General features: G+C 41.8%; 1 protein-coding gene across 1 annotated transcript; it reads left to right on the plus strand.

Annotated features, from left to right (window-relative positions):
• Positions 1-502: 502 nt before the first annotated feature.
• eca (transmembrane p24 trafficking protein eclair) lies at positions 503-9577 on the plus strand. The gene is made up of 4 exons (XM_077645523.1): positions 503-747; positions 1186-1406; positions 2885-3031; positions 6650-9577. Exons 1-4 carry the CDS (start codon positions 609-611, stop codon positions 6797-6799), a joined length of 657 nt encoding a protein of 218 aa, XP_077501649.1. The 5' UTR covers positions 503-608; the 3' UTR covers positions 6800-9577.
• The last annotated feature ends 9894 nt before the right edge of the window (positions 9578-19471 follow it).

A 19471-nucleotide genomic window follows, 5' to 3' on the forward strand; every position in this document is an offset into this window, starting at 1 on the left:
AGGAGGGAGTGGAAGAAGGAAGAGATGCCGTAGTGGAGCGCTTCGGAATAATTTCGACCACCTGGGGATCCTTAACGTGCACTGACATAACGCAGCACACAGGCGCCTTTTGCGTTCCGCCTCCATCGAAACTCAGCCGCCGCGATCGGGTTCGAACCCGGGTACTCCGGATCAGCAGTCGAGCGCCCTAACCACTGAACCGCCGCGGCGGATAAGCGGTTAGGCGAAGAGAATTTTTTCGATAATAACGCAACAGTCAGTGGTGTTGCACGTACTGAAATCACAGATGACGCGCCGCGCCTGTGTTGCTGATGGTTTACCGTATATCTCAACTCGAGCATTTTTTTTTTGTTCCAAACGGTGTAGATCTTAAATACGCAAATCAATGCATTGTAACCTTTCGTTTGTTACTTTAAAGCGCTTGTTTTTTTAACTTACGGTTCCAGGAGAATAGCCGTCAGTGCTGCTATTCGCGACGTATTTAGCGGATTCCGCGCGGCTAGCGTTGCATAGCCACCCTGTGTGTCAAACGTGGCGACCGGTTTGTTGGTTATCTAACGTGGACCGCGGTCCGTCGCATTTCTTAGGGCCGGCGTATCACCTCCACAATGTTTGCCGCCAAGCATTATCCTATCGTTTGTTTAATTTTGTCGTTTTTACATTATTCAGCGGGCCTTTATTTTCATATAGCCGAAACAGAACGAAAATGCTTCATTGAAGAAGTGCCGGAGGAAACGCTTGTTGTTGGTGAGCTCACGCACTTTGTCTTGACAGTCAGTGTTGCGCATTTATTGCCAGCGGAAACGCTTATTTGTTCCTTATATAACGTTTTATTTCTCTGAAATGGTTTCCTTATCTCGCTGTTGTGAATGTCGTGGCAGAATGGAGCCAGGAATTGCGTTGACCTATTCAACAACGCAGTACATATGTGCCCCTTGATACGCAATATGCCCTGGCACCTGAAGCTTGCCGGTTGGGGCGGGTAGCACTTACCGCGGCAGCTCGCTACATGCTGCAGATTGCATGTTCAGCTTATTTGTTCACATTATACAAATCACGGTGCTAACGATTTCTCCTTTTCCGCGGGCTGTTGCTTTGGATGCACTCTTACAACTCTTGACTTTCAGAGGCACGTCACCGGCGTTGTTAAAAGTGCTCGCGTTGTTACTTTTCCCCGCTTTCTAGGAAACTATAAGTGCCAGCTGTTTGATCCGAAGACCGGCGGATTCATGCAGTCGAGTCCTGGGATTGGCATGCACGTGGAGATTCGTGACCCAGAGGATAAGACTATTTTATCGAAGGTGTACAGCTCAGAGGGTCGCTTCAGTTTCACCTCGCATTCGCCAGGTGAACACGTCATTTGTCTGTACTCCAACTCTTCCAGCTGGTTCAGTGGAAGCCAACTGGTAAGGGATGCTCTACTTCTAGAACTGTTGCAGAAATTGTCTCCTGATGGCTTTTTAACGAGGCGCACATGAAAGCCAGCATCTGGCCAACTGAGCGATGACGTGTAGCTGGCGCTTTCACCCCCGAGTACTGTTAGTGGAACAGAATCGAGGTGGAACATTAATTGAGCGGTTATGCTGGCGCTCATTGTTGTAAGCAACTTGCTCGTACGATGTAGTGTGTCCTCCAGTCGGCGAAAGAAGACATATGCCCTTGTGCTATATTGAACTACCTTTGTGCCCCAAATGGCAGAGCTGTTGCTGTTTGCAGTTCGCAATGCTTTTCAGGATCTAAATTGCACCGTAGAAAAAAAAAAAAAGAAAAAACAGCTTTAACTGGGGCTCATATGCAGTTTGAAGTTAAAATGAAATGCACTGTCAAAGCACCTGCTTTGACATTGCCGGGACTTGTACTGATAATTCAGAGTGGCTGTGGCAGATTCTTTAGACCTTGTTGCAAACTGTACAGTGTAGTGCAGAAACCTTTATGCTGGCAGTAATATTGTGTGCAGAAGCTGCAGATGTCTTGTTAGTGTTGGAATATAGACTATATTCCTACAGATGCGCGTATGCCATGTATTTAAGTATGGTTAGTGTGGAAGATGAATGAATCACTTGCACTCTAAAGCACTGCAACACACCGGGTTTTCTTCAAGTGCTGCAGCACTGCTAATGGTGTGTTATGTGACTGATATTTTAAGCTGAAGTGAACTGAGTGTGGTGGACTTAGAAGCAGGTTGAAGGCAGGTTATGCATGGCCCACGTGTATTGTTGGCAATTTGTAGAATTTCAACTTAACCCTGTAAAGATTTTCAATTTCCCTTTAAGTTGTTTAAGTGGAATGTGTATAAATACATGTTAAGTGTTCTGACATGGGGGTCAGTGGATGGAGGTGCAGGGGTGGTGCATAGGTGCCATTGTACTTTTACGTGGGTGTTTGCGTGCTTTTAGCGAAGCCCACATAGTGAACTGTAATATCTTCAGCATGTAAACTGTTCGAGTGGAACATAAATTTACTTCATTCACGGTTGAGACATGCTGGTGCTTATCTGTGTAGAAAGGCAGTTTGGCATTAGCAGGGTATGGTATATGAACTACAGTGCCTCTTGGTATATAAATTATGTGTGTGCAGTATAAAAGTGTGCTGTGTTATTCAAAGTTCTGGCACTAGCTGGTGGTAGTTGTGTATACATTTACATGTAAAAGTAGTTTGGCACCTCCAAGGCGTTATTCTCAGAACTTCCATGCTTTTATTACGAGTGGAATGCTGAAAAACGATAATTTCTCTTGGGTTGAACTGGCCATCCTTGATTTGTTTGGTTTGTGTCTATATGTTGGCATGTTCGCTTTAGTTTGCAGCATTGGAGTACTGTAGCTGATGGTGCACAGCTTTTGTGCTGGTGCTTTCTGCCATCTCTGATAATGTTCTGCTTGTGCAGAGGGTCCATCTTGACATTCAAGTTGGTGAGCATGCTGTCGACTATGGCAGCGTGGCACGGAAGGAGAAGCTCACAGAGCTGCAGCTGCGTGTGCGGCAACTGTTGGACCAGGTCGACCAGATCACCAAAGAGCAGAACTACCAGAGGGTAAGATGAACAATTGGGCAGTTAATGCCCACTGTGGTTGGAGAAATGGGTAAATTGAGAGAAAAATTTATTTTGACAGAGTGGCTTCATTACCCACAGCACAAAAATCTGGCTGCGGGGAAAAAATTTTACGTAGAAGTGAGCTGCTGTTGTATAATAATCTTTTTGTAGGTTCCGATGCGTGTCATGCAGTAGACTACAAATGAGAGCCTTGCAGCTTTTGTCAAGAATGAACATCAATAATTGAAGCGTGGCATAATCTGAGGCTTGAATCTAGTACATTGGGCAGGTGACTAGAGTCTAAGGGAATGCTGTGTGGGTTTCTTGAGACTTGAGTGTCTGAGACTTAAGTCACTCCCTCTGCTACAAGTTTAATGGGGCTGATGCTGTAACAGGGAGCATTTGTGTGTGTCGTACACAGCTTGTGCTCTTGGTTCAAACGTTCTTCTGCGGGGAAAAGGCAGTCAGGTTGCCTCAGTGCGCGTCAGTTTTCCCAGCCGAATGTTATGCCATTTCCATGGCTGTAGCGAAATTAGTCAAAAAGAACATTCAAAACAGAATCATTTACATGGACTCGCTTAGTGTATTTACAGCACTGCGCGCCACAAATGTAAGAACACCTTTAATAGGAGATATAATGCATAACGTAACAGCTGCTGAAACACAACGGTATGAAATTAAGTTCTGCTGGGTACCAAGCCATCTTGGAATTAATCGTAACGAGAGTGCTGACGTGTGCACTGCTGAAGCTCGCCATAAGGAAGTCAGGACTGTACATATACCCTATCCAGATTGCATAAAGTTAGTAAAAAATAAAGGAAAATGGCAGTCTACATAGAATAGTGAAGAAAATAACAAACTACGTTTACTAAAACCCATCCTGGGAGATGATCATGCAGGTACCAGGAATGTTATATGGAGGCAATTTTATGTCGCATGCACATGGGACACACACACCTAACACATAACTTTCTACTGGCAAAACAAGGCATACCTCTGTGAGAAATACGGAGGTGAGCTCACTGTAAATTGCATTTTACTTTCGTGTACAGAACTCGAACGGCTAAGGAAAAAGTATTTTACTGTACTTTACAATGAACACATTTCTTTCCACCCCAGTGTACTTTTAGCAGGTAATCCACTTGTAGATATTTCATCTGTTTTTAGTTTCCTCATAGAAGCAGAGATCTTAAACTATAATATCACAAAAACTATAAATTCCAAAAGCTCTTACCCAGTGCTTTCACGCATTTCATGATGCACCTCATCCATTTTCTCAGGCCTGAGAAGAAGGCTGAGGTCATTATTTGCTCGTTGGGCTCCTAGGAGTCCTTGTCCGGTCAAGGACTTTCGCTGAGGGCACCCAATTTTTGAAAGCAATTAATTGCTTTCAAAATGTTGGGTGTCCTCCGCGATTGGGTTTTTGGTGCATGATGGCCTGAGTTGCTTATGTGCCATAAAACCCAGTACAATACAATGCGTTCTGCTGCGGTGCTCCCCGCTGTTTGCCACTTCGCTGCTCCAGCACGGGCGGAGCAAAGGATGTATCATGGCACGTGTGCCCCGAAGTGACGTGATTTGGTGGGCGTTGTTTTGGTGATTTTCTAATGGTGCGAAAAGTGGAGTAGATTTGTTGAGCCACAGTACTGGGAGTAATCGTGTTTTTGAAATTCTAAAGACTGATTTAGCTGTTACTAATAGCCGGCTCCAAATCTTATTGCAATCGGGTGCCTATTGGTAATAGTTAAGAAGTTTACTGTTAGAACTTAGTTGATCACCTTACTAGTTAACATGGTTAGCCCGTTTTCTGGCGTCTGCCAACACTGGTATTACTACCTCTTTCTCATTTCAATTCATCTTTATTTTCTTTCCATTCAAAAAGAAACCGAGAGGGACTAAAAGCTGTGAAAAACAGTGTGACGGGGTCCCGGCCCCTTGCATAACGGCAGTGCAGCATGTCCGAGACGGCGTAGAAAGGTTCTCTTTACCTCAAAAACCCCATTTTTAAAAATTAGTGGCGGGCTTGCCTGAAACACTTGGTATATCTTTTTTGAAACTGTTACCCTGTAACAGCCCGCAGGGGCTAACAGTATTTGGAAATAATAAATAAATAATCCTCCTCAGAATTGCTGCAAACTTTTATTTTGTCTGCAAAGCTCGGATGCACATGCACCATTGATCCTGCCCATCTGAAGCATGTGGTTATGACTATTGTTACGAGTTGAGACTGAGCCCGTTGTCCGCTTGCAAAACGACCCTGCCAGATGACCTAGCTGAATTTGTGCTCGCGTTGCACCAGCTATGCACTGTATTCTTATTCTCTTTATCTCATGTGATTGGCTGGCTGTAAAATGTGGAAACAGAAATTTCATAAGGCCCACGGAATCAAGGACAGTACAAAATGCAAGGTCAGGGAATATACAGTGAAATTTTGAAAATATTTTTATGTAGGATGCACTGATGAAAATTGGAAAAAAAAAAAGCTGCACACCAGAAAATATGGTACCTTTTTCGTTCCAATGACTCGCAACTTTGTAGTGTTTTAGATAGCTGTGAGGGCTTGTCATTAGTTCTTTCAGAAAACAAAATGACAACTCTTATTCATAGTGTAAAACAGTCGTAGAACCTGTAGTCTAACTGAGAAGTGCTTTCTTAAAATCGCGCTTCAGTGTCCTTCTGCTAAATAATGCATTCATTAGATGGAACATGATTGGGTGTGTTCTGTGTCAAAACAAGCAGGCTTTTAGACTGAAGCTTTAAAACTTATGAGGTGTTTTGCTTTGTGGCTGCATCCATATGGATGCTAAGAAGTAATTAATTCCTTATTTCAAAATGTTATACACCTTGAGGAATGGCCCTAAGTCATTGGATGAACTTTATGGAACAGAACAAACAAGACCTAAAATAAAACTACTAAAACATAGCTACTAATGATAATGACTGTTAAGCTGGCTACGTTGTGGAATAAAATTTCTGTGTTAAGGGGCTTAGTGAAGAGGAAGGCGTGCAGGTTTTGGGTACTGAAATCGCTTTGTCAGGATTTGGGCTGCAGTTCATGAAGCAGCACTGTCTGTTCACTTGTCCACTCACTCCTTCGGGAAACTGAAGCGTGTGTTTCACCTATTCATGACTCAATTATCTTGTGACATCGTTTTACCTGGACCAGTTCTTTTAAACTCCTCTAATGTTTAAACTCCTTTCCTTACGAGGAGGATATCTTGCCTACGCTGTGCTTGTTCTAATCACCTGCTTATGGTTTCAGTAATCAGAACTACATGTTTAAGGTACTGCGAATAGTTCATTAACTGCGCTCAAGTTTTCATGCAAGTTGTAAGAAGCAGTGTGGGGATGCTGATCCATGCCCTGATAGCGGAGTAATACTCAGCTGGCATTTTTCTTTTTTTTTTTGCACATTGATATTTATTGCTGCTTGTTCTACAGGATTTGGTGTGCGTGCGTGCATGTGTGTGTCTGTGCGGAGCTCTTATAACATTTGCTTTTTACCATTGAATTGTATTGGTGTACTTTGTGGTCTGCGTCCACATGGCACACTCTTTGACAAAGATCTAGCCACCTCAGTGCACTCAAGTGATGGAATTTTGTTTTGTCATTTTTCAGTTCCGGGAGGAACGTTTCCGGCAGACAAGTGAAAGCACCAACTCAAGAGTCCTATGGTGGTCAGCTGGACAAACTATCATTCTACTGCTCATGGGATTCTGGCAGATGAGACACCTGAAGAGCTTCTTCGAAGCCAAGAAGCTTGTGTAAAACCGAATGCTGTGCACCTTTTGGAGTGATGTCCCTTCATGTGTGGAAGCCTTTCCTAGAAAATTGGGTGTCTCACAGCTCACATTGAGGTGGCTTATCATTGGCAGCCCGGTGCATTTTTTTTTTTTCCCTATGAAAAGGAAAGGTGTGGAAAGCACTTTAACAGTTTGGTGACATCATTTGCAATAAATATTGTTTTGAACCAGGCAGACTTGTCAGCTGAAGGCCTACATATTTGCAGTTTTCTTTTGCTGTCAGTTTGGGCAAATTGAGCTTGTGTCAGCATAGTTTGAATTAAATTCAATTAGTGTACCTCTTCCCCCTTTTCTTTTTACTAGTTTTGCTATTTAAGATAATTGAAGGAAGTCTTTCATGTTGATGAGGAAGTAGACAGTAAACCATTGTAATATTGAGTGTTTTAAGTTTTTCTGCACATCATGCAGTTTTTAGTTCAGCAGTGCCACTTGTTTTTGTCCATTTGTAAGGTACTGCTGCTATTAGAGCTTTAGTTTTGCAAAATACTGGTGCATCATTTCACTTCCCTACAAAACTGAAACATTGCATTCTAAATAAGTGCTGTGCGATATCAGTGCACGTTAAAGATCCCCAGGTGGTCGAAATTATTCCGGAGCCCTTTACTACGGCACCTCTCTCTTCCTTTCTTCTTTCACTCCCTCCTTTATCCCTTCCCTTACGGCGCGTTTCAGGTGTCCAACGATATATGAGACAGATACTGCGCCATTTCCTTTCCCGCCCAGAAAACCAATTAAAAAAAATTAAAATTAAAAATTCTAATAACAATATGGCCATTTAATTTGCAGAAAAATAGAATATCTCGCATGATACAGGTTTTTTTTTCTTATTCACTGTTGTGGTTAGTTATTGCACAATATGCATATTGTTTCTTCTGACAAAAGTGGTTTGGTGTGGCACTTTTGCAGCCGATTCAAATTCAAGTGGTCACTAATTGCACTTTGGGGTCTTTCTTTTTCTCTTTCCCTTCTTTTGTGCTCTCGGAGTTTGTCCACGTTAGTGAGCTCTGGAAATATTGCTTGGTAAAGTACAGTCGAGGGCATACATGATGCGCAGAAGTGCGCATTGAAGGTTCAAGTTTGGCTGTGTAATACCTCTGTCACACGGGCACCGCAAAGGCCTTTGAGAATCTGGTCCCTATATCCAAAGGCTTAAGCAGTGCAGCTACATGGCACAAATATTTCGCCTTTGCTGCTAAGGGCCTTGGTGGCGAAGGCGCCCATCTGAGACCTTTGGAGCCCAAAGGCACGGTCTTCAAGAACCTGCGATGGCAGTGCCATCCAAAGTCAAAAAGTAAAAGCAATGAAAAAAAAATTATGCAGCCAGCAATGTTTGAAAATATCTTCGATAAATATGAAATGTCTGTCTGGCTTTGCTTTTTGTATGGATGTTTAAATTTTATGCCCATATTTTAAGTCAGTAAAGTGTTGCAGCAACGCCAAGTGCCCCTGGTGGCCAAGGCAATACACAAAACGTGCTGCTGATGATGGGAACCGCTGTCGCAGCTCTTTCAAGGAAGCAATTAGAATTTTAAAAATTGTCAGAGCTAAACGAATGAACAGAATTCCCCACTTTAATTTTAAAACACTCACTTCAGCCGGCTCGAGCACAGCACTGGGTACTAAAACCTCAACAACTGTTTCACCTTTGGGCTGCATTGTGTAGCAGCGTCGCTGCTCCTTTAAGCTTTCACTCCTTTGGTGAAAAAAGATGCCTTTTCTGGAAATGCCTTCGACGAATGCCTTGTGACAGGGGTATAAGTTCTTAGCTGTTATGGCGTTCTGTTGCCTTTTGTTTTTTGCAAAAACTTTTTTTGCAGCAAGGAAATAATTACAGAAATCCAAAATGCGGCCTTCAGGGTGCTTTGTGGATAGGAAAATATGGTTGCACTTTGCTCATGTTGCTGACGAGCATGTGAGCAAATTTGAACAGAGCAAGCCTTGCATTGGTTCAGGTCGATGTTAAGCGGAAGGACTTTTATAAAGACCCAACTTAGGAATACAGGTTCTCTGACATAGTCATCATCACTTCATGCTGTTATTCAGCTGATGTTCTCATTGATCTGAATTTTTTTCTTCTTTTGAGTGCTTTGTGCCAGTGCTTTTCAAGTGTGGTGCAATGGGAATGAACTTTTTTTTGGTTGTGCAGTGCATTTGATGAAGATGTGGAAAAGCTTTCTATATGCTGGGCAGAAGTTTTCACTGCCATCCTATCGTTTATTTGGATGTATAGTGCGACCGACAAATTCGGTTTGTAATGCAATAGCGTTCGCAAATATGGTCGCTTTCCTCGTCAAAACTATTTTTTTTGTTTCCTTGCGGGAATGGAAGGATTTGTGTATATGCGCCATTGGGATAGTTGTGCCTTTCTGTGACGATTCATACCTGTGAATAAGATACGTTTGTTTTGCAACTGCTTGAGTAAACTTGTATTAGCATTGTGAAGAACTGCTGAGAATGTTAATAGATCATTGAGTGTTGGCCAGCTGTGGCCTCGAAACTATTAGTCCTGATGCCCTGCCTTATTCAGTAAGCCAAAAAAGCTGAGTAGTGGAATTGCAGTGTTCTAGAACAATAGTGCATTCAAGGCCTTTGGCACCTTCATTACAACTACTCAAAGGCAGTGTTAGCCTAAGTTTTTCAAGGACCTAATCTTTGTGGTTTTCATGAAGCATTTGTGATTTGCAAAAAAATTAGTCCCGTGGACATTTCATGCTGTTGCAGAAATAAAAAATTGATATTCGTATTGTGTGCTTTGTCGTCTGCCTAAATATGTGACAAGAAATGTTCAGAGGTTGCCGTAATATGACAGTGCTATCTGCCATTAAAATGTCAATTATACATGGTTACATGAAGGGTTTCTAATGCCATCATACAGTTCCCACCCCCACCAAAACGCATGTGCTTATAACTATCTTTACGAGCAACTGTGTGCACGTCTGTAATTGAACCATGCTGCATGCGTGTGGTTCATTGCACAGGCTGCATTCTTTCCCTTCATGCTATTTTGCATGCATGCATGCAGCTTGCTAATGAATAAAACTTAATTATGGGTGTCTTAAGCATGGTTTTGATATTCAGATAGTTTGGCACCAGCAGTGTGCGTGGGTGGGACGAAGAAAATCTGGTGGCAAGCTTTTGCAGAAGCTGCAGCCATCTCTTGTAGTTAGTTATTCAAGGTTCAAAGTTAGCAATGAAATTCCAAAATGCAGTAGAATATTGATGGGGTCGTCAAAAATAATCGTATCGCCCAAAACGAACAAAACCTATACTCTAGTGTAGGAAATGCATCCATGCAGGTCTTTGTTCAGCTGGCGGGAATTGTTTACGGCTCGCAACATCAGCAGTGTGGGGGCTGCATGCGAAAACTGCACGCGGTGCACACACCGCGCTACTGGTGATTGCAGCGTCGGCAATGTGCATGCAGAGCATGGTGCTCGAGGCATACGGGTACGGCTTGCGTTTGTGTCATCCATAGTGGTGCGGATTTAATGTTCAGAACACCTGGAATTGAGCACACAATGCCCCTGGGGCTAAAAATTTTACGAATTTACATCAACTGCGATTGCATCGTCGAGATTCTGTTGTAGTCACTTAAAATAGGTGAAGTGCTGGGATACAAAAATTAAATGCACAAATTTGGAATGTGTCGGTCACAGGATATTTTGTGGCATGGCCATGTGGGGTGCTTTCTCTGATATGCAGCATCAGCTTCGTAGTATGTTGCAACTGAACACTGCCATGTTCACCTGGTGTTTAAAGAGAATGTAGAACAAGAGGACCTGTCATTGGTTGGGGAGTGGAATGCGATCATGGTGGCCACGTGGCCGTGGGAGATGCTTTGGCATTCTAAAATGGCCAAGGTGTGGTCAGTTTTAAAAGTAGAAGCCCGAAAGGAGAGGGCGAGTGGAGGAGACCAATAATAATTATTACATGAAATAAAAATATATATTCAGGCCTACCAAAGTCAAACAAGGGCTTAATGGGAGATTCCCAGCAGTTGGAAACCCTAGTGACTGAAAACACAGTTTGAGACAAAGTACACCATGATCACAAGAGATAATACAAACTTTTTTTTACTTGTTTTCAGCTATTGAGGGAAAATATCTGCAGGCAAGGTATTCAAAACCAAAGGAAGAGAATAATGAATGAGTACGCTTTTCTTCATACTCTGTGTGCACACAAGGCACCACATCACTCGCATGGTCGGAGCTGTCGATCAGGCATCTATTCAATGCAGAATTATTTTGTCCAGATATACTTTGGAACCCTGTAATTCTGAACTGAGAATAAAACGGGCATTTGCAAATACTTTTAACACAATTGTACAGCAAGAGTAGTGCAGTTAAGGAGGCAAGGAAACTGGCAGAATGCAAAGTTCTAGGACACGTTGAGAATTACTAGCTACTGACAATTTTCGCCACTCGAATGAACATAGAATGTTAATTTCTATTGGTGCACTCGCAGAAGGTGACACAGTGGCTATAGCACTGCGCTGCTAAGTACAAGGCCAAAGATCTGATGTTTGCTGTGGCGGCCACACTACAGCACTGATTAATTGCTCATGTACCGAAGATTTATTGCACAGTAAAGAATCCCAAATGGCAGAAATTAATCCAGAACTCACTACTACGGCACATTTAGTAACCAAGGTGAAGCTTTGGCATGTAAAAATCCATTGCATAATTGAAAAGCAATAGGCGCTTCAAACATGTATTGGAGGAGAATAACGATCTGGTGCAGGGCACGTGAAATTGTTTAATTAGGGGATGAACTGAACTATTACGTCATCTAATGGATCCTCTTCTTCCCCATCCCCAAACCATGTCCACAGGCCTTTTACATTCTGGTCACAGAATATGTGCGCAGAGAAAAAGTTGCATCAAGCAGGCAACTTGTTCCTTTCCAAAAATAGCTGCACAAGCAATTCTGTTTACCAGTAATAGGCTTGGAAAGTTGCACTCATAACAAGGGACATGTGCATGCATGCATGCATGCATGCATACACACGAGGCAACAACTTAATTAAAACGCTACTTTCTCAAACTTCCCAGCCAACCTAGGTGCAAGTACTAATGACATTCACAGTGTTTGGCGGACTGCACCTCTCCAGTCCTATCTTATGTTATCATCACTGCTTTGCTAGCACATCTGAAAGGCTGCTACTGCATATCTGAAAGGGTCCTGCTTCTCCAACATGTCACAAAATGTACCGCCGCCCGCAAACTTTAAGATGAACGCTCAAGTCCATATAACCTGGGCGGACATCATGCTAAGGTGGCTGCAGGGCACCCACTATCACCACCTGTCCAAAACGCACTATGCAGCATTTAGTAGAAAGATGACTGTGGACACTTCCTTCGTCTTACATCCATGGTTTGTGGCCATTGACCCGGAGGTTTTCAACACGAGGGCTTGAAAGCCAAGCTGCGCCTCGCCCGTAGTCACACCGTGAAGGGACCGAGCCGGTCCAGAAACGTCGTGTTTTTCAAAAATTAACCTGGTTGGCGTCAGTCATCTTTCTACTAAATTAATTTTCCCAACCAGACAGACTTCAGTCAAATGTTTTCTTTTGAGACTATGCAGCATGGTCTTGGACCCAGCAGACAATGGGTACAAGCTTTGCCCTGCCTGGTGCTCGGCTTCTTTAGGGTAAAATGCTTGGGAAATGGGTCTTTCACCCCACCTTATGAAAAGTACCTTGTGCCATGGCGCTCTTTGGCCAAAGCTGCCCTTGCACCATAAAAATTAATCTTCATCATCACCAGTGCACCGCAGTGCCAGTGTCGCTCCATGACATGTGCTCAAGCATTTGTGTCAAGTTTGTGGGTGGTCATGCAATCATAAGCACAGCTGTCTAGAGTATTCGAGTGCTGTGCAGAAAGGAAGTGAAATTTTAAAGCAGGTACTGAGATTTGCCGATATGTAATATTCGCACTCAAGCACTGCTGAACAGACATACAAACCAATGCATGCACAAGCACCTTGCCCCTAACAAAGTAGCTTTGTTGAGATTTCACTTCTCTAGCTCTGCAGAACACTGCTTGAGGGCTCTAGACATGCACTGTCATGTACGTCTTTACAGTGAACAGACTGGCACCTGCAACTAAAGAAGCCTGGATTGACCTAATCAAAGATGATAGGTTTTCATTTTTCAAGCACTGACACACCTTCATTCACATTCTGACAACAGTTATGGAAATGGTCACAAAAAAGTCAACATGGTGGTTATGAGAGGAGCAAATGGCTGAGTAACATGAGAGACTGGCATGCCAGCAACAGCTTTGGAGTCTGTGTGTGCTAACCAATGACAGATAATGGAGTGGGGGGGGCTCGTTTGGACAGTCTCTTCTGCAACCTCTGTGCTGGGGCATGGTAATGCGCATGGGTGTGCTTGGCCACAGAGCAGAGCAGTGTACCAAACACATATGCAAGATATTTTTTAGGCACTCTCAAATATGCTATAGTGCCTTTGAGCTCCCTGCCACTGTCCAAAAAACTAACATGCAATAAATTTGAGTTTCTGAATGTAGATTGCAAGCTTGTAACCCTGAAGGCTGATGTCTGCATTGCTCTACTAGGAAAGAATTAGTAAAGCAAGCAAATGGAAACAAAACATAGGAATTAGACGTTTAAGTGGTACAACACCCGTCCTCAGCATCTGCATTTACCTCCTCCCCATCCCCTTGCCACTTTCTTAACATAAAGGTCTAGATTTGCTCTTGATGCCATGCAGCAAAGCATGTGTGTGATAGCATAACTTTAAATGGTCTCTAGCTCAAAGGCTAAAATGCCTCTGCCAGAATCAGTGCATCTTCATGTCAGTAGGGGTATCCAGGGTAAAGGTTTTCATAATTATGCATATATGGCTAATTGAAATTCATTAACATTTCTGGAATTTTCTGTAGAGTAGGAGAAAATCTCTTTATAGGAGTAGCATATGTTGCAGTAGCCCATGCAGTGACGGATGATGTTTTATTTTTTATCTGCATTTTACAAATGAATTAAAGCTGTGGTGCACAGCTGAAAGACAAAACAGTATCTTGTGCACCATATATCTAGTCTACAACACAAATAAATCTAAACAAACACCACTTTAGGGTATTTCAAAGCAGCAAAACAGACATGTATGTATATGTATTGGCTGCACATTGGTTGTGGAAGCAACAAATGCAGCCTGTCTGGTACATGAGTTCCCCTTTTCCCATACAGGCTATGGGCCATATCCTAAGGCAATAAAGATGCACTCACTACTCGCATCACTACTGAACAAAGCCCCTGTTAAAGAAGACACAGACAAGAGCCCTTTGATTCGCAGTGGCCACCACAAGCTTGTCACTGCACACAGACATTGTGTAGACCCACATGCTAGCGCAGAACTCGAATGAGAGAAGGGCTATGATTATGGACTAAAGTGTTTTGTTGAGTGATTTTGCTCTCGGCTAGTACCAAGCAAAAATTCAGCGCAGGTGTGACAGTTGTTCATTGCATTCCAGTTTTGAACTTGTAAAGCAGTAGCATTTACCGAGACATACAGTGAGAGCACGAAGAGTGTAAAGATTCACTGGAATTACACAACACATCTGCCATAAAAGCATTGACCTCACTCGTGCAGAGGTGACTGTGAAAGCCACCAAAGCATTTCAACATTTTCCCTCAACTTTCCGAGATGAAGCAGTGCATCACAGACGTGCCATTGATAATGAATTTGGATTCTTACATCTAAAAGCTGCACAGCAGTTCTCCAGTAGTTTGGGAATTGCTTTAACTTCTAGCATGTGGAGTTTCATATTATGCTATAAATTTTATTCAGAAGTACTAGTTGCTCCTAGGAGGGCCAAATTGCATGTCATCCTTTAATGTCTAAAAGATCCGATATTCAATAAAACTTCAAGCAACACCGACCTCAGTGTTTCATTCACAATTTCATTTTAAAAAAATGGTTTCAAAAACAGAATCAGCTGAAACGTAGTACTCCACTCCAATTACCAGGTATCTAAAATCAAGAAAGCAGTGCACTATTGTTAACGGTATTTTTTCGGAATATGACTTAGCACATACTGGCGTGCCACAGGGCTCCATTCTGGGGCCACTTCTTTTCCTGATACATTTAAATGACATTGTCACTATACCAAACACTCCTGAAATAATACTATATGCGGATGATACAAAGGTGTTTTTAATGGGGAACATGTTAAAACTATAGTTAACAAATGTAATCTTTGCCTGGACGAGCTGTTTGGTTAAATGTTAACAGATTAGAATTAAATGTCTTGGTACGCATAATACTGCTTGTGGCATTGACATCTCAGTTCACAGTGTCAAACTAGTCCCAGAAATAATATCTCCAGTTCTGGTTCACATTGTCAACTTAACTTTCTCTGACGGCACTTTTAAAAAAAAAATGAAAGTAGCAAAAGTTCTTCCAGTATTTAAGCTGAACGATAGAGAAAATATTACAGGCCAATATTAATAATATCATTTAGCAAGGTCACTGAAAAATTGCTCGCAGCAAGACTTCACAGCGATTTAGATAGCATGGTATCTCCCTACCAAATTGGCTTCAGAAAACGATATTCAACTACATCTGCCATTTTGACATTTGCAGACATAGTTAGAAAATATATAGAAGCTGGCCCTCTGGCAGCGGGCGTTTTCATTGACTTTGCTAAAGCATTTGATTCTTTAAATCACAGCATTCTCAAGAAAAAGTTAGTTATGGAATCAATAGTACTCCACTAACACTCAAAGAAAGTTATTCAAAACACCGTCAATTAGTAGTCTTTTTTGGGAACTCACAGTCCAATGTCAAGGTGATTAATGTTGGCGTTCCCCCAAAGCTACATCTTGGGACCGTTGTTTTTCTTACTTTACATCAATGATTTGCCATCAATGTTGATTTATACCCAAGCTGCATTGTATGCGGATGACACAAATTCAGTATTAGCAGATTGAGATAAAAGTGCCTTAATTAGTGAAGTAAATAGAGAGTTAGAAAATACACATAATATAGTGCATAGCAAATGCTATTAAAGTTAACCTCAGTAAAACAGTTTTTATTTTTGTTTCACCCTGAAAAAAGAACAAACACGAATTCATGGGTACTCACCAATGGAATAGCCTTGATCATAACCTTCAAATTTTACCTATGCTCCACGCCTTTCAAAAACAATTGAAACACTTCCTATTTAAAACTCCCAAGTCCATATTCCTTTTGTTTATTTATAGTTGTGTAATTTGTTTACTTGATGTTGTAACCAGTGCACAGTGCCTATTGCTCTAATGTCTTTTCTTTTCCTTAAATAGTTATGTCACATTTTGCTGTCGCCCACATAGAATGCGTTAGTTCATATTAGTTGGGACCCTTAAACAATTTATGCTGGGTCCCTGCAGTTCTATTTTTGTATACTGGCACTTTATGTGAAATAAATATTCTATCCTATTCTAAAACAAAGTTTGTATCCTTTAAACCTAAGTAAAAAGTGACAGACATGGAACAAATTATTTTTAGAAATAATGTTATCCAACACGCTGAGTTTTTGCAGCTCGTCGGAGTCATATTTCATGAAAAGTTGTTGTGGAATGACCACATAAACTCTGTGCGATTGAAAGTCGCATGCTCCATTGGCATCATCAATAAATTTAGGTCTATTCTTCCAATCTGGTTAAAAAAACAACTTTACTTTTCGCTTGCACAATCTCATCTTCACTACTGCCTTCTAGTATAGGGCAGCACATCGGGCACAAATTTGAAATCGCTCTTTTTGTTGCAAAACAAGTGCGATTAGAGTCATTGCTGGTATTCCATATCTAGAGACCACAGTTCCACATTGGGGTAGCTTAAAGATATTAAATATTTATAAACTAAATACACTGCAGCTTGCCAGTCATTCTCACTACTTGCTTTACAAAGGAAAACTTTCACACATCATGCACACTGACTCTTCATCATCATGCAACATCATGCACACTGATTCTTCTCTCTTGTCCCGTCCTTTTTGCGCAGTTATTCATTGCATCCATAACACTGACCAACACCACAGATAGCAGCTAAGAGATTATTGTACCAGGCCCCCCCAGAATAAGGACAAATTATGGCTGTCACACTACGCTGTATCAGACAACAGTTCCTCTAAATTCTAGCAAACATATACAAGATCTCATCTATAAATACAGATAATGAGCACCTATTTAGGAAAAAAATAACAGAAATGCTTCCTAATCAATGATGTATAAATGCCTTCTTATTTTGTTTCACATCTTGACGTGCCTATGGTAATTTGCCATTATAATTTGTGTGCACTAATTTACATGTTACATTACTATTATACATGTTACGCTGTGTCAGGTGCACCAGGGGGATGGGCCTCGTCAGGCTTACTATGTCTTTTGCCCTCTCCCTCAAGTATGTACACATGCTTGGAATAAACTTCCTTCCTTCCTATTGTGACTCCTGTTGGTTTAATTAAGATTTTTAAAACTTCCAGTTGTCTTTGACGGGATCATGCAGCTGCCATGACGAGAATCAAAGATCCCACGCCAGTAAATCACAACTGTCAAGCACATTACACAAAACATTGCAATGCGCTTTTCATAGTAATACAAATATTGAACCTTTTTTTTTTCCCAGTAACTTAACAAGCCCGATCCTGCCTGCACAGTAAAGGAGCACTATTACTGTTACTGCAATGTACAGCACAGCTAGAAGGAACCAGCAAGCAGCAGTGCTGCTAACTGGAAGGGGCATCCAATAAGGTTTGCCTCCTGGATTGTAACCTTAACTACATTAGCAGTATACTCCTCTTTCGGCACAAAAGACATTGTCTGTTTGTGTGTGAAGCCTCCACACCCCCCAGTGCCCCCAGCAGACTGGAGCAATTCGAGGCACCCTCCAGTCCAGGCACCCATCAGTAAAAAATGCATCTCCAACCTACAAGCCTCCACCCTCCAGGAGGCCTCCATGCATCGCACAACCACCTCCACCCATCAGATACCGACACAGCAGCAGAACAAAAAAGCAATGGTGAAATCAAAATCAAAGACACAACTAGAAGGCGATCAATGTAAAAGCGAAATGTACCACGAATACTGCTAAAGAAAATTTGTTAGATCACATCGTATCTGAAGGCTGTGCGCTAAAAAAACGTTCACAGAAAAAGAGGAAGACAGACAACAGGAAAAAAGCGCTTCTTTCCTGTCGTCTCTCCTTTTTTTCCTGTGAATGTTTTTTTTAGCGCACAGCCTTCAGAAAAGAATATGTACCAACTAGCCCGTCAGAAAGTCTTACTAAATCACATCGTATGACCACCTGTGCACTTTTTCATTAGGTGATGAAATTAAAAGATGTCACATTCAAATGCAATTTTGAAACATGCCTTTGTCAGGAACACGTCACTTTTCAATATAGCCCCCACCAGCGCTAATGCACTTCCGAGAGCACCCACTTGTGGACGTGTAAAGACAAGTAGGTGCTCTTGGATTCCAGAGTTTCATGTAGTGGCATCTACTTCAAATAATCATGCTGATGTCAGGACAGAAAGTTTACAAATGACAATCTCAATGCTGTAGTTTAAATCAAAGCATTCCTACTCACAATCAGTGCCTCCACTCATGAGATGCATGGCATCATGAGAAAAATTTCACTATATTCAGGTAAATACAAGTGCACAGTGCACACCAGGACACAAGACAGATGACAAAAAGAAGCACAGCTCTGCAGCGAAATGGGGTGAAGGCACTGAGAGCGCAAACTGAAAAATTTACGTGTTTAAATTGCTTTCCACGAGAGAGTAGAAGGAAAAAAGTTACAGCTCTTCAAAAGTAAGATCAGAAAACAAACAGATATGCCAGCCTGTTGCTATAGCTCAAAATGCATGTACTGCCTCTGCAGAGAGAGCTATCGTTTGAATAATATGAATATGAAACCAAAGTATGTGCTAACAATTTGCACCAACTATTTTGCACAGTGTTGTATCAGGCTATCTATACTAGCACGAAATGAGCAGACCATCACTGGTCCACTGCCCAGCTGTACTATAAACGCACAGTATTCCTGTTGGTATTACAAACATGGACTTCGTTATTTCATGCAGACACCAATAAGAAGAAGGTTAGTACTGGGCGAATTAGACATGACAGGAGAACAGGAACAAACACGACAACACAGGCGCAGGCTTCCAACTGTTTATTCGAAACCAAAAGGCAAACGCTATATAAGGGATGAACTTCAGCACATAACTATCACTGTCATTCACACATGTCCTGATTAAAATCTAGACCACATTAATCAAATTGTTACGTTGCAGAAGGGCCAATAAACCACGACAGAGTAATCAGTCAGCATGTCCCCAGATACTCTATGTCAAGAAAATTTAAAAAAATGAACAAAAGTAAGCAACCTAACAATCAACCTGAGTAAAAAGGGTGAAAAATACCTGAAATGAGAATGCAGGTGATCCAACAGACAACAAGAGTAAAAACTATGAAAACGAGACAAAAATCATGGTATGACATGGAAAAACCAGCATGAGAGCATGGAAACAACAAAGAACACGTGTAAAGGTGAAGATTAAAAGCAGGTAAAAGAGTGGAATGAGGTATACAAAAACAAGCATGACATGGATGGCAACAAAGAACAATT

The sequence above is a fragment of the Amblyomma americanum genome, chromosome 1 (genome assembly GCF_052857255.1).
Source record: "Amblyomma americanum isolate KBUSLIRL-KWMA chromosome 1, ASM5285725v1, whole genome shotgun sequence".
NCBI lineage: Eukaryota > Metazoa > Arthropoda > Arachnida > Ixodida > Ixodidae > Amblyomma > Amblyomma americanum.

Bases quoted from the DNA above. Each gene is read 5' to 3' on its own strand.
- eca (XM_077645523.1), top strand. From the start codon at position 609: ATGTTTGCCGCCAAGCATTATCCTATCGTTTGTTTAATTTTGTCGTTT. The intron at 748-1,185 runs GTGAGCTCACGC...CCCGCTTTCTAG, and splicing joins GGAGGAAACGCTTGTTGTTG to GAAACTATAAGTGCCAGCTG. The intron at 3,032-6,649 runs GTAAGATGAACA...GTCATTTTTCAG, and splicing joins AAGAGCAGAACTACCAGAGG to TTCCGGGAGGAACGTTTCCG.